The 15,249-nt window shown below is 45.5% G+C and overlaps 1 protein-coding gene across 1 annotated transcript in view; it reads left to right on the top strand.

The window, feature by feature from the left end:
- The first annotated feature begins 10,869 nt into the window (after positions 1-10,869).
- The window catches only part of ADARB2 (adenosine deaminase RNA specific B2 (inactive)), a 530,095-nt gene continuing 525,715 nt past the window's right edge, over positions 10,870-15,249 (top strand). Inside the window, 1 exon segment of the mRNA XM_017885822.1 lies at positions 10,870-11,340. Within this exon segment, the coding sequence (XP_017741311.1) occupies positions 11,241-11,340 (100 nt within the window). The 5' untranslated portion in view covers positions 10,870-11,240.

Below are 15,249 nucleotides of genomic sequence, written 5' to 3'. Positions count from 1 at the left end.
AGGAGGTGAAAGCACCCGTGTACATGTCATGTGATTCATATGACACTCGCGTACAGGTCACGCAATCCACGTGACACTCGTGTACACGTCAGGCAATTCACATGACACTCGCGTGCACATCAGGCGATTCACGTGACACTCGCGTGCACATCAGGCGATTCACGTGACACTCAGGTACACGTCACGCGATTCACGTGACATGAACAGTGCTTATAATTGTGGGGCATGCTCTGGAGATCTTTACAAAGCTTATTATAAACATAAAGTTAAGTATGTTGCTTACCAAGGAAAATAATTTCCATCAAAGTTTCGTTTTGCTGAAAGCCATGTTTGTTTGTACCATAAGCCCTAGAGAACATGGCCACATGCTCACTCTAGAAATTCACAACATGGGCCTTGCTGAAATATTGGGCCTCCTAAATGTGGGTGTAAATCACTGTTTGGAGAAAGACGATGGATGTGAGATCATCAAATGTGTGTCATTTGCAAAGCAAAGATACATCGTAGAAAACACGGATTAAATGGGACGTAGTGGAGGAAGGACAAGTGTCAGCAATCTCCCTACATAGCCTCGCCACCCGCGAGATGCCCTGCGTGAGTGTCTTATTCTCTCCGGTTTTCCTTATCCAGCAAGGGGAATGTGCACCTGATCTCCAGGGCATATGCCAGTTTGCAATTATATGTGGGAATATGTCCAACCTGAGAGCAGAGACCCCATCAATTTATTCTGAGGTCTTAGCATTTTTTTGAATACACGTATTACTAAATTAACAATTTTAAAGTGTCTTTATTTTCCCATTATAACTAAATTAAGGATTTAAAAACTCTAAAAAGCAATATATTTAATTATTAATGCAGCCATTTTCAGATAAATAAATGGTTATTTCAGCCATAAAGCTGAGTCTCTAGTAAAAGTGCAATTACAGCAGTGTTTAGCAATATTGTACTATCAATTAAAACTAAAGAAAACATCATTTTTGTCTGTTTATTAGTTTGTTTTTGTTTCATTTTGTTTTATTTTTGATACAGAATCTTGCTATCTTGCCCAGGCTGGAGTGCAGTGGCATAATCACGGCTCACCAGAGCCTGGACCTCCTGGGCTCAAGCGATCCTCCGACCTTAGCCTCCTGAGAAGCTGGGACTACAGGTTTGCACTACCAGGCCCATCTAATTTTCTTTTTTTTCTTGTAGAGATGGGGTTTCACTATGTTGCCTAAGCTTGTCTTGACTCCTGGGCTCAAGCAATCCTCCTGCCTCAGCCTCCCAAAGTGTCCAGCTAGAAAATATTCTTTAAAGAAAATAGAAATATATTTACAAATGATACAAATCATGAAAACTTACACATCAAAATTATTAAAATCCAACATTAAAATTATTGAAATATTATTGTACATAGAGGCTGTAGATATAAGATTAAATTTTTTCAAATGACGTCTTTCGATTCTCTCTTTTTAAAAAGACAGACCATATTAGCATATTTCCTTTATTTATCAGAAACTGTTTCCTGGATACGAAAGAAATTGAAAACATTTTAATAATAGCCCAAAGTGATTTTCCCTTCCCATCATTTTGTAGGAGAGCCTGGGATTCATTATTGCTTTAATGACCAGCCTCTTGACTCCCGGCCAAGAGGAGGAGTGTTTTCAGGGCCGTCGGATCCACTGGGAGGTGGTCACTGACACCATGGGTCAGCCGGTGGCACCTAGAGCAGATTGCAGCTCAGAGCAGATGTAGGCTGCATGCTTGCCCTCTGCACCCAGCAGGCTCCGCTGCCACCAGCAGTTACGGAGGACAACAGCACAGACCCGCCCCAGAGGCTGCACAGGCACCCGCACACTGCTGTCCTGCCATGCCCTGCACTGCTGTCTGTGAGCACTCACACAGCCCCACCTTCACCGGCACCTGCACACCGCTGCCCCTCCATGTCCTGCACTGCCATCTGACTGCTCTCACACCCCCACCTTCACAGGCACCCGGCCGGCACACCGCTGCCCCTCCATGCCCCTCACCATCATCTGTGGGCTCTCACACCCCCACCTTCCCAGGCACCTGCACACTGCTGCCCCACCATGCCCTGCACTGCCATCTGAGTGCTCACACAGCCCCACCCTCACAGGCACCTGCACAGTGCTGCCCCACCATGCCCTGCACTGCCATCTGAACACTCACATAGCCCCACCTTCAGTAGGTCCAGCACTGGCCATGTGTCACATCCACTGATTGCACTAGAACTGCAATCTACATGGATCACTGCCACTGTCCTGGCAACCGGATCTCCCTCTGATGTGTTGGCAGCTGCAAAGGACCAGGATGAAAACCAAGGTGACTTTCCAGAGCCCTGCGTCCCCTCCACCCACAGCCAGGCCACTCCAGCTTCATGGACGCCTCAGTGCCATGTCTCCGGGATGCCACCTCAGACAGTTGGATTCCAGCAAAGCTTTGAAGCATCAGCCTGGAAAGTGCTGTGTACAGTGATCGTATTAACCTAAGTATTGCAGGGAAACCAGCGTCCCAGTCCGACAGGCTATCGGGGACACTCTCCTGATGTTTGTGAGTGCCTGCGAACATGGCATTTCTCATAAGCAACCTTGCCTGATCCTCACAACACCGTGAGCTGAACGTTTATGTGGACACCCCACAGACGAGGACAGCACAGCTGTCATGTAGGTAACAGGGGACTCAACTAAGCTTGGGCTGAGGTCTGCTTGGCTCCAAACCCACTCGCTCCCTGTGGTCAGTGTCTACACACCCCTGCAGGCGTGGCTCAGAGGAACCCGCTCGTCTATTCCACCAGCTTCATGTTTTCCTTGTACTTATTCATTTCTCTTGGAATGTGCTTTATTCTCCTTTCTGCATTCTTTCTTCTTCAAAGACTGCAATGGTCTCTCCCATGACTTTTCCCAAATATATTTTAACAATATTTGTGGTGAACCAAAGGGTCTATGAAATTAGAGACCTGCAGTAAGAATGTTGTATTCTCTAATGCCCCACCCCATCCCAGTGTAAAATCTAACAAAATAAAATATGTCCATTTAGTTAATATCTGTAGTTAGACAGTACAAGGAGACAACCCGCCCTTAGGCACCTGTACAATACGTTCCCAAAGTGCACACCAACTGTGAAAATAGACCCTCGACACTGCTGTCTAAAGCAACGACGTGAGATCCCTGCATTTTTTCTTTTTTTTTTTTTTTTTTTGCTATGATATAACAAATATCTGCACAGCACTCTGTGTGCCCAGCAGTGTTCTGAGCCTTACGAATGCTGACATTCTTCAACCACACAACAACCCAGTGCCTTGTGCAGATCAGGGACATGAAGCCACAGCCCACGTGGCCAGTAGGGCCAAGACTGGGAGTCCAGCAGCTCTGCCCTCTGGGCTCCGGCCGCAGCGCTGGGCCCCTTCCTGGGACTGAAGGGCACGAGCCCGTCTGCTGCCTGCAGACATGTCGGGTGCTCTGCAAGACAACAGCTGGCTCGAGTTATTTTCCTGCACACATGTATTTCCACTGTTCCAGTAACTCTTACAAGTGTTAACGGGTTTAATTTTCACCAAAATGCTTGCAGGAAATACTGCTTCCCCTGACACGGGTCAGGCAGGGTCGGAGCTCCTCAGTGGGAGCTTCCCTGAGGGACAGGGTTTTGAAGTCGTGGATGGCCATATAAATAATGTTTCTGAGCTCTGGAAATATGAAAAAGGAAGCCTGGAAGTGGAAAACTGGCTTCATTTTCAGAAATGGTAATGGAACCCCAATGTCTCTAGGACAATTATCAAGCTGAAAACTCAGAACTATGACCAAAATCGCCCGGGTGAGGCTGAGAAGGGCAGCTTCACGGGAAGGAGACATGGATGAATTTCATTTCCCTCTTTTCCTCCCCGGCAGGAGCAAGACCCCGTGAGTGTATCTGCCGCAGCGACAGGGGTGCCCCCACTTTGCCATCCACCCTGGGGCCACAGCTGATGGACTCTGCGCTCGGCCGCTATCCTGGCAGGACCCCTTCCTCTGCCTCCTGTTCACTTTCCTTATTTCTCTGGCACTGGTGGCGGAAGGTGCTGCTGTTTTTCACAGAAGTGAGTGGGACAGGGTTTCTCTCCTGGTGTGTGTTAGTCCAGAGAGCAAGGGCTGTTGTTCTGCACGGACCCAGGAGTTTGAGGAATAAGAGGATGTCACTATGTTTCGTGGGATTTGGCTGTCTGGCCGGCCTTTGAGGACCGAGCACACACAATAGTAGCAAAGCGAGGTCCCTCATCACCTACTGTTTGCACACATCCACTCTAGTTCAGCAACATTTTCTGCTCATGTGGGCAGTTACCTTTCATGAAGCCCATGCTCACTCAGTAAGGGATAATATTACCTGGTTTGGACTCGCAGGGCAACCTCGCATCCCCTGGGCGATCGTCCACTTTACTCATTGGTCAACTCAAAAAAATGAGACAGGCGGCGGGGCCTGCATCGGAGGCTTCTCACTGACCCCCACCTGGATCCCAGTCAGGCTGGGGTCTCGGGGAGGTGGAAACCCAAGGCCGCCCAGTTCCCCAGGCTTCACCCTTGCTCGGAGCCCAGTAAGGGTTTCCCTGGCTCTTCCTCTCCCTGCTGGAACCAAATGTACAGAATTAAAATCCAGAGTTTTTAAATTAATGCTCTCAGTGGCCAGAGATGCCAGTTCAGGCATCAAAACCACGTGACAAGCAGGCGTCCCCTCAGGCCTCTGCATGTGGTCCCCGAAGGCCAAGGCCAGGGAGAGAGCCGGAAAATGAACTGGAGTCTCACAAATGCACAGCACCTGCGCCTCAGACACTGGGAGAACCGAGGAAGCCGGAGGAGGAAATGAAGTGTTTAGACTTTAAACATCAGAGTGGAAAATTGAAATAAATTCATTACATCAGCCTACCCTAGTTTAAATAACAGAAATGTATTCCCGACAAGCTTTCATCCTCTCCTTTCAATTTATTACATCGATTAACACCCCAAACCATTAATTCCATCTGTGTTTTATTTTCCTTCTCTCTTCCTGCTGTCACACAGCGCTCTGGGGATATGACATCGTACGTTTTGAAAATCACTGGTTCAAAGAGAAGACTTGGAAAGTGTGAAAAAAATAACTCTTTGAACCATACTCGTTTAAGACACAAAGAAACACCGAGGGTGGGCCGTGCATTAATGTAGCTTTAAATAATGGTAATTTTTATGATTCTATAAAATATTAAGGTTTGCCATTTCAGAAACTAGCAACCAAGGGCATTGTCAATGTAAATGTAAGTAATTGAACCTATCTAGGATATTGAAAAGGATTATTTCCAGCCATTATTTCTCATATCCTGCACAAATATGTAGTAGTAAAATACCATACTTCACTCTATCCAAAGGCCACTGATATCATAATACAACTGATCAGCACATTCTCCCTGCAGCTGGCAGAGCCCTTGCACGAATGACCTGGACCCTCAGGAAGAAATGGAATCAGCTGTTACAATTAGCCCTGAGGAAAGATGGATGACTTGAGGTCACTTGCGCTGCATAATAAATGGGCCTGGGAGCCTCCAGGGCTTGCGAGATGGAAGCCTCCATCCCTGCCTTCCCTCGATCTTAAAGACTATCCTGATTTTCGGTGCTTTCACCTGGTCACAGGTACGTTAGTGATTAAAATCAGCTGTGTTAAAAGAAGACACTAAACATTCTACATGACTTTGGCATTTCAGGATCATTCACAAAGAAATTCACATCCTTTTTCTTTATTGTCATAGCAGTTCTGTGCCGTTGTTTTCCCCCCTTTTACAGATGGTGTTCAGAAAGGGTTACGTCTTCCCCAATGTGTTAGACCCATAGCACCAACAGAAGCAGAATTTGGAGTCTGCTCTTGTGATTACGTATGGAGGATATTTGTTTTCACCTGTATTTTCCAAGTATTGTCCTTTTATTTTATTTTATTTTATTTTTTATTATTTTTTTTTTTGAGATGGAGTCTCACTCTGTTGCCCAGGCTAGAGTGCAAAGGCGCAATCTCGGCTCATTGCAAGCTTCACCTCCTGGGTTCAAGTGATTCTCATGCCTCAGCCTCCCCACTAGCTGAGACTACAGGTGTGTGCCACCATACTTTGCTAATTTTTGTATTTTTAGTAGTGACGGGGTTTCGTCATGTTGGCCAGGCTGGTCTCGAACTCCTGACCTCAGGTGATCCACCCGCCTGCTCCACACCAAGTTCAAACAGGAAATTCCTAAGTGTGCATTTGGTGCTCTCAAACCATAGGCATGCCTCCAAGAAAAAGAATGAACAAAGGGGAAAACTAATTCCATAAGGTCAGGATATCAAGACGATCCTGGCTAACACGGTGAAACCCCGTCTCTACTAAAAATACAAAAAACTAGCCGGGCGATGTGGCGGGTGCCTGTAGTCCCAGCTACTTGGGAGGCTGAGGCAGGAGAATGGTGTGAACCCAGGAGGCGGAGCTTGTAGTGAGCCAAGATCACACCACTGTACTCCAGCCTGGGCGACAGAGCAAGACTCCATCTAAAAAAAAAAAAAAACTAACTCTGGTAAAAGTGTAGGATAAAGAGCATTTCATATTCAAGAAGCTTCTCTGCATCCTGGGACTTCTCTGCTGCCCCCTCCGCTTCACCAACCTCCTTCCTTGCCCTTTGAAGAGAGTGTGCATACACGTGCATGTGGCATAGCAGGTATGTTGCACAATATTGTTTGGCAATGCTTTCAGTTCTCGTGCCCAAGTTCTTTGATGTGAGTTATTTAAATTTAAGAGCAATGGCTGAAGATGAAAGAGTAAAAAAGTCCCCTTGTGCTATTTCTTGTAAAAAGTCATAATTGTGTGTCATATGTGATGACAAAGTGAGTCAGCAAACACAAGTATCTCCAGGGAATCCTTTGTTCTACTATTTTCCACCTGGTAAAATTGTCTGATGGAGGGAAGGGGATATTAACTAGCATTCTGATTCTAAAGAAATCATGTTTGTTTGTCAGCGTTACTTGTTTTGGGAAACCAATAAGAAATTGAGTCAATCAACCCCTTAAATTAACTGTCTGGAAAGACACACATTGCAATGCATTAAGAACTGAAGTATTATAAGTCAATATGGACCATCAGGACTTTGAAGCAAAGAATAGTTGTCCATGTCTTCAGACAGGTCAAGGAGTTGAGAGGAAAACATTCAGGAGGGGACACAAGATGACCTGAATTTGGGTTAAAAGATGCAATCTGTGTGGTCAGCCGCAGGAAGGATGCCTTAGGTCTCTCTTTTGCAGAAATAAAAGGTCGGGGCAGTTATGTGATTCTATGAAGTTCCTCATGGCTGTTATTTTGGGGATGTATCGATTGGAACCTTCCATTCAGGTCATGGCTCCGCTGCTATCTGGCAACATGACACGAATCCAGACTTCACACTTCACCTTCGTAACCTCAGGGGAAAAATGAGGATGATAAGGTCTTTCTGTCCACATCATATGTTAGTTCTGAGGAAAGAAAAATTCTGATTTTTTTATGCATGTGTATACTATGCACACACACAGGCTTACTGAAGCTTTGAGTCACTATTTAATGTATTTTTTTGCTTATCTCAAGAAAGCTTGTGGAAGTTCACAACATCCACCAATTTCAGGCTGCAGAATAAAATACCAGCAGGGCATAGTGGTAACAGCCCCAGGCTGTGAAGTTAGGATGCGCTGAGTGTGAATCCTGACTAGTAACCTGTGTGACTTCTAGCAAGTTACTTAAGTTGTCTAAGCCTCTGCTTCCTCATCTCTAAAATGAATATTGTTTCAGTCCTGCTACCATCGAGGTCTTGTGCATTAAATGAGAGTCACTATAACCTTTAAGCTCAGAACTATACCTTGAGCAGAGCAAGCACTGCCCCAGTGGTAGATATCAGCATCTGCCAGGCAAGGACACTTGTGTCCCACATCAGTGCCTGCAGAGCAGCAAAGCCGCAGAGAGACGTGGTTTTGCCTCTTGTGGTGCTTATGATCTATGGAGAGACAGACATTGAAGAAACGAGCAAAATATCACACAGGAGACCTGGAACATTGCAGGACTGATGAGCACAACGGTGAGTCGGGGGAGCTTTAAGCAACTCCAACAGGAGGACCCTTTCTGGCCTTGACTGAGAAAACTCCTCCTCCCGGCACACACATGCCACTTGGGTGTGGGGACTCACTGTGGAGGCAGCACTGCCCCTCCCATCCAGCCAAGGGCTCCTGTCTGTGCCTCACCCATCTCCTCCCCGCCCCAATAGGTTCATGCCAGGCTGCAGTTGGCTTTGTAGCTGCCTGGTTCCTCCTTGCAACCTCTCTGCTAGCGCTTTGTTCTGTGGGAAGGGCAGGGACTGAGCATGTAGTAGCTGGGGACACCACAGCGACATCTCCTGATGGGCACCGGGCGAGATTGGCTCTTGCTCTTGAAGCCTCTTCCAACTGCTGCTCATCCCACCAGGCTGCCAAGCTGTGCCGAGGCGCTGTGGGAAACAGGCAGGAGGTGAGGAGGCTCGTCGGGGAATGGCAGCTTACCAGCACTGCTCACTCGCAGCCCTGCTTGCAACAGCAGAGTGAGACGTGCTGGAGACCACGCTGGAGTTAATGTACTTGTCGCTGCGAGCCTCTTCTTTAAAGCCTCTCTATGATGAGAAGCAAACGCTTTCTCGTCCAGCCGTCACCCTAGCATCATCTATTATGCATTGTCTTATGCAAAATAAATACAATACAGAAAACAGCGTGTATCTCTGTGAAAACAGCATTTTCATAAATTATACAAAACTGAACGAATTGGAGGAACTTCGAGAAAAAGGTTTGCCAAAATTTTGATCTTGACTAACTTTCAAATTAGGATCTAAATGAAGTGTTCAAAGACAGTTTTCAGTTTTGTTTCCCCACTCCACCAACATCAGAAGAACATATAATTTAGACACGTTACTTTCCGGCCACCACACCTGCCGTTTGAGTGAAACAAGGGTCATTGTATACAAGTCTCCCAGACAGCACGGCTGCTCCGTGTGGTGATGGAGCTATTGGGGCCATTAATAAATGCTGACCACCTTGTGGGGGCTGTGTGTGTCTGTGAAGTTCGTCTGAAGCACCTTCCTTCGGTGACTCCACTTCATGTTGGGTTTTCTGCAGATGCAGAAGTAGGGCAACTTTGGATTAGTGCAGGCACATTGTGTGAAGCTCAGAAGTTTCACAGACAGAGTCCTAGCGCTGTGTTTCTCGATATAGTTTAAGCACTCAAATATCTTGCATATTGCAGAGAGGAAGTGAGAGAGCTATGTGCCTTCTTAACCCTCGCCGGGAATTATCAGCAGAGCTGAGCTGTGCTGTCATGGGAACAGGGTTGTTGAAGCCAGCACTGAAGAGGGATGTTAGTTTGATGGTGGTCCTCAGTCTGACTTGAACTAGAAGGTTCTCAAAGAAAAACACAGAAGCCCTGTCTTTCTGAGGCCTGTCTGTAACATACGCTCATTCCTTCCAAATTATTTGCTGGAAAAAATTTAATAAACAATCATGGAGTAATTAACATGTTCCAGTTCCTGTCTATACTGGTTGATACTGAGTCAAGAGTATGAATGAACTTATGAGGTGGGTGACGTTGTTATCGCCAGTTTACAGATGAGGAAACTGAGGCACGGTTTAACTTGCCCAAGGTCATAGCAGTAGAGTTAAGATTTGAAATCAAATGTCTTACTGTCTTTCATCAAAGAAAACTGAGCTACGATCTATCAGCTCAGCACATAACAACACAGGAATGTCCTAATTATTTCCAATGTTCTCCAGAGTGATTATTTTTTCTTATAATAAAAATTATCTGGAAATTTCTAGGCCCATAAGCAGCTTGAAAAGGTTGCATGTGAGGCAATGAATAGCAGAAATATTTGTGTGCCATTTTTATATCAACATGTTAATGTGCGCTAATGAATTTTAGAGTGGATTTTTTTTAAAAAACATGACTATTGTAATTAAGAGCTTATGTGATTTAAATACAAGATGTAATGATGATTACCAGATTCTATTCCTCTTTATATTTTACATAAGACTTCTAGGGTTCCATAAGTATAATTTGAAACATAGGACATTCCTGAAAAAAAAATTGCTTAAAACTATTTCAATGTGCAATCGGCTTCTTTGTAAATCTTCCTTTCTTTCATCCAAATATTACATTTGACAACCAAACTCTCCGATGAGAGCCTTCTCTTCCTTTTGTGTCATTGTTCCCTAAATAAAGCAACACATGAAATTCCTGACGGCGAAAATCAGACTCAGATTCCAAAACCTCTGTCTTTATGCAAGATTTATCTTTTGCAATGGAGACGGCCAAGGAGTATGAAGAGGGGGAGAAAAGAGGCAAACAAACAAGCAAACAGACAAGCATGCAGGCTCTGAGGAATAAACACCCCTCAGGGCGCTGTCTCCTGGGGAATTGCAAACCTCAGTCCGTTTCTGAGGAAGTGCGGTCTCTGCATTTCTGAAAGAGGTATTCCCCCCCTTGACACAAGGCGCATGATAATGAATTAACTAGTTAAAAACTGTTGGTTGGAGAAACCCGTTCCTGTGTCTTTCTGAGCAGGGCGAGCCGAGCTGTCCGCGTGGCTGCAGCAGGAGGCCTCGTCCTCCCGGGCAGGGTCCCTCCCGGAGGCTCCCCCGGCCTTTCCCAGACGCACCCGCGCCGCGTCCTTGTTCCCCGGGAGCAGCCTCCCTCCAGCCGCCGGTCCTGGGAGCTTCACCGTCCAAATGGGAGCTGAGTTTGCAAGCTGCCAGGCGGCGGTGCGGCTGGTGCTGCTGCTGATGTCAGAGCCAGAAAGCAGTTGTGATTGGATCTAATTAGACGCTGCAGCAGCAAATAGACAAGCTCCCTGCGTGATTGGCTTCAAAGTGGCTGGTGCCAAACAACTAGCAGAGGCGCAAAAGTAGCCTCCCTGCGCTGGGAGCCCAGAGCAGGAGGCAGAGCCCGCGGGAAGCTCGGAGCACTCCGGACGCCGCGCACCCTTCCCCGCCCTCCCTGACCAGGGAGCAGCTCGCGCCAGACGCCCAGCGGAGGCTCCCAGCCCAGTGGGAGCAAGTCACAGAAAACAATTTGAGAGAGGGAGAGAGACGGTCGGAGCGCGCTCTCCTGCTCAGTCCTGAAAAGTGAGCCGCTCCCTGGTTTGCAACCTCAAGCTTCGCAGCGGCGGCGGCGGCAGCCGGGAAGGAGGCAGGTGCAGGTGCAGGAGGGAGGCGGCTCTGCGCTCCGCGCCTGGGTCTCGGCCATGGCCTCAGTCCTGGGGAGCGGCAGAGGCTCTGGAGGGCTGAGCAGTCAACTCAAATGCAAGTCCAAGAGGAGGAGGAGGCGGAGGTCCAAGCGGAAAGGTAAGGACCTCGTGGCGCGCCGGCCCCTGCACTCTCCATCCCCGGTATCTCCACCCTGGCTTCTGCTGGGGTCTTCAGGCTTGTCTGCTGTGAGCAGCCTCACTTTGGGGTGCTGGCGGGATAGCCGCTCCCTGCAGGGCGCTCGGGAGTTCAGATCCGGTGGAAATGTTTGGGGCCTCCTCGTGCCCAGAGGGGACAGTGAGCAGCCACGCGGTGACATGTTTGAGGGACTGGGACGAAGTGGGGCAAGGGCAGCGAGGAGCTCCTGGTGGACCCCGCGCGTCTCCGGGCCCCGCAGTCCCCACTGGCCGGCAGGGAGGGCACTGCCTTCCACCCTCCGGAGGCCACCTCATCCCCAGGTGCCAGAGGAATTACCCAAAAACGGGGGAACGAGGCCTCGCGCCAGCTACTCCCATCCAAACTGTCCCCGAGGAAGGGGTGGGCGAAGCCCTGCGATCGCCTGCCCAAATTGGCTGGCAGTTTTTACTCAATGTGGTGTCCGTCGATTTGTAAACACTGGAACGTTAAGAGAACACAGGGCTCGTCCTTGGAGAAATAAGCAGAAATGAATACAGGAAAACAGAAAGGAGCATCATATTTTGTTAGTGGTAGAAAAAACCCCGCAAACCAGGAAAGCAGGAAAAGCAGCCGGCTGACAGTTGCCACTGACAAACTCACGCTGTGCCTTGTTACTGATATTCCCGGGCCTGGGCCGTGCTGGAGTTAGTCAATGCTACAGCAAGCGAGGGCTTTCACATTGGGGATGGTGCAAAATTAGCAGTCGCTCCAATATGAGAGCAATGCCCCCACTGCCATTGTCGCCTGCGTGCATGCCAGGAAGGATTAAAAGATTCTTCTCATGCCGACTCTTCTCTCCCAAAGAGGAGCCTGTGTTGTTGTCAGCTCCTGGTGAGCCTGCAGGAGAAAGTTCAGTTCTAATCATGATTTGAAATGTGCCGATTTTTTTAAGTGATGTAGAAGTATAAAGAACGGTTGGGAAAACACAGCTAGAATTTATCAGCTTTGCCAGTTGTTTGAAAGCAGGAGGCAACCTTAGGTATGTTTGGGGTTGTCCATCTTTCCTGGAGAATTTTCATCTGTGCATTGGCCTAAGAGAAGTTTCTACCAGACCTTTTCCTGTATGCTCTCTGTCACCAGGTCCTTTATTGTTTCTTGCAATAATAGAAATTACCCAGACAGTCTGAAGGTATAAATGTCAACAGCAAACAGTCATTCATTATGACCTAATGTCAGGAACACTGGGAGACATTGGCCCCTACAACTTCCTCAAAAGGTTTTGGAGCCTTTGGTTTCAGAAGGGGAGTGAGGTTGTGGTTCTCATTTACCTCTCAGCTGCTAAGTGTGCGCTTGCGATTCACTTTGTTGTTTGAAATTATCATTTTGAAACAGACCTGTTAGTGTCCTTCAGAGATAATGCCAACACAAAGTGGCACTGATATTGAGAAAGTCACCGGACTGAATAATGAATACGACTTTTAAAAGAGGAAAAAGGAAGCATCATCTTTACACTTCAAGTGTTCACGTTTCCCAATATTTTTGATTAGTCTGTTTAAATATTTAGAGTTGAAGAACGTGGAGTAATAGTTCACAATAATGCAGTTTATAGAAATATAAACTGGAGGAAAGTGTTGCCTTTCTCCAGATTCACTTGCCTTACCATGAAACATCAGTCGTGCTAGCTTAGGAAGTATTCAGTTTAGGGGGAAAAAGGAAATCTGGGGAAAGACTTCATTTGCTGCAAACTTAACTTTAGCGATTCAAAATAAAACTCCTATAGCAAATATGTCCATACCTTGATTATTTTGAATATATCAAGTCCCTCAATTTTCATAGCCAAAAATGAAACCAGAAAGGGCATTGAGGATTTATACACTGATTTCTATTACGAAGAGATTTCTGGTGTGCAGGAGAATTTCCCATGGCACCTGCTGGCAGCTATCTTGATAGGAAAGTGAAATCAAACTGCTAAATATTCAATTTTGGGGGAAACGTTAACCATGTAGATGTACCTGATCAAATTAAAAGGTAACATAGCCAGCTAAGAGACACATTAAATACTTATTTGCATTTTCCTGGGAATTGATTACTTCATCTATAATACCTAGTTATTACAGATTTTTTTATTTTATAAAAAAAAGGCGAGTTTAAATTATGTCCTAATTGTCATGAATCTTAACAACCATAAATGAATAGAATAACCTCAGCTTTTAAGCTTATCTGATATTAAAACTCTATACTTGCCACAATTTAAAATCCACGTGTGTATGAGAGACTGTGAAGGAATTCTAGTGTGTCTCTATCAGGTGCTAACTGAAGACGTTGATAGAAGCACAAAGTAAGGGCTGTCTTATTAGGGGAATAAAGACAATTAAGATAATGCTGACCCTCTTGCCTGTGAGATGTGTGTTTCCACCTAGTCTAAGGGACAAGAATCATTTTTGAAGACGCATGATAACTTTTAGTTTCCCAGTGTGGTGACATCTGGCTCCTTTTCTGTGTGTGACTCTGAGAGTGACTTTGGCATGATACGCTTCTTATCAAAATGATCTGTGAGCTCTGAAATAAAGCATGCCGAGGCTACAGCTGAAGTGTGGTCAGGACACAATACTTTCATTAAATGCAATCCATAAATATTATTCTTGCCTGTGGAAGGTATATTTTAGTTACCATGCCACAAAGGAAGCTGTATGTATCTTTAAAAATAAAAAAATAAAAATTAAAAAAACCTTCGTCACAGAATATGACTTTCAGGCATTATTTGGCAGGAACCTGTATTTTTCTCTCAGAAAAACTTTAAAGAAGATTCTCAGAATATGTCTCCCCACACATCAATCCTACTTCTGTTATTTTACTGGGACCTAGTGTTGTACAATTTTGCATTTTGTGTGTTATTTTTCAGTAGGGACTTTCTTTTAGAAGTTATTCATAAATGGTTTAAATTTTTTATGTAAATGAAAAAATGCCAAAATTTGACTCTCATATGAGAGAAAAACAAGCTGCTATTAAAAAAAAAAAAAAAATGTGGGAAGGACAGGGAAAACCTTTCTCATTTTCACATCAATGGCAAAACAATGTTCATATCCCATGACACATGCCAGACACGTCAGTATGTCCCGCGCCTACCTCATTCAGAGGCGTTGGGAAAATAATAGCACTTGGAGTTTATGAAGACTGTTACCTGCCATCACTAAATACCCACAGAGTTCATTTCTCACAGAGAGTAACAGGAGATTGCACTTTATTTTATAGTTCTCGGTAGAATTATACAAGGTAATTATGTACAACCAAATCCATATTATGTGGTTATGGAGAGTAATATCTGCCTGTATTAGAAATAGCTCAATGAGTGTTATAAAAGGACACATTTTATCCAAAAAATAATAAAGGAAAAGGCTTAAAGATTTTGTTTTGTTAGTATCAGTTCAACCAGGTAGAATAGAGGCAGAACTCATCAAAACAGTACAGTATATAAAAACAAATCACTTTAAAATATGCCAGTAAATCTCTGAACCCTGGGATAACTTCAGGGTAATACGTATGAGGAATTTCTTAAATGTTTTTAGTTATTAAAACGGTGCATATATTCTGTTTTGTCTATCTGTTTTTCCCTCTTTTGTGAATGTATTTTTTCTAAAAGGAGCTACGCATTGGCATGAAAGTCATTTTGCAAATGAACTATTTTTAATCTTCTACCCATTACTGTGTACAATGTATAAAATGACTGAAGTTTCCAGAATTTTTCTTTGAAAAAGGCTCTTTCAAGGCAAACATACTTGGAAATAGATTGAGAGCCAATCCAAAATCAGCTGCTTCCACAAGGTACTTTGAAGGCTGGGGTTTTGGAAGCGGCGTGTCAATCCTCATTAACTGGAAAGGGGAAGGGGCTTC

The sequence above is a fragment of the Rhinopithecus bieti genome, unplaced genomic scaffold (assembly GCF_001698545.2).
Source record: "Rhinopithecus bieti isolate Rb0 unplaced genomic scaffold, ASM169854v2 scaffold_15437, whole genome shotgun sequence".
NCBI lineage: Eukaryota > Metazoa > Chordata > Mammalia > Primates > Cercopithecidae > Rhinopithecus > Rhinopithecus bieti.
Note: the sequence above shows the minus strand (reverse complement) of the source record. Positions and strands in the feature narration are given on the sequence as shown.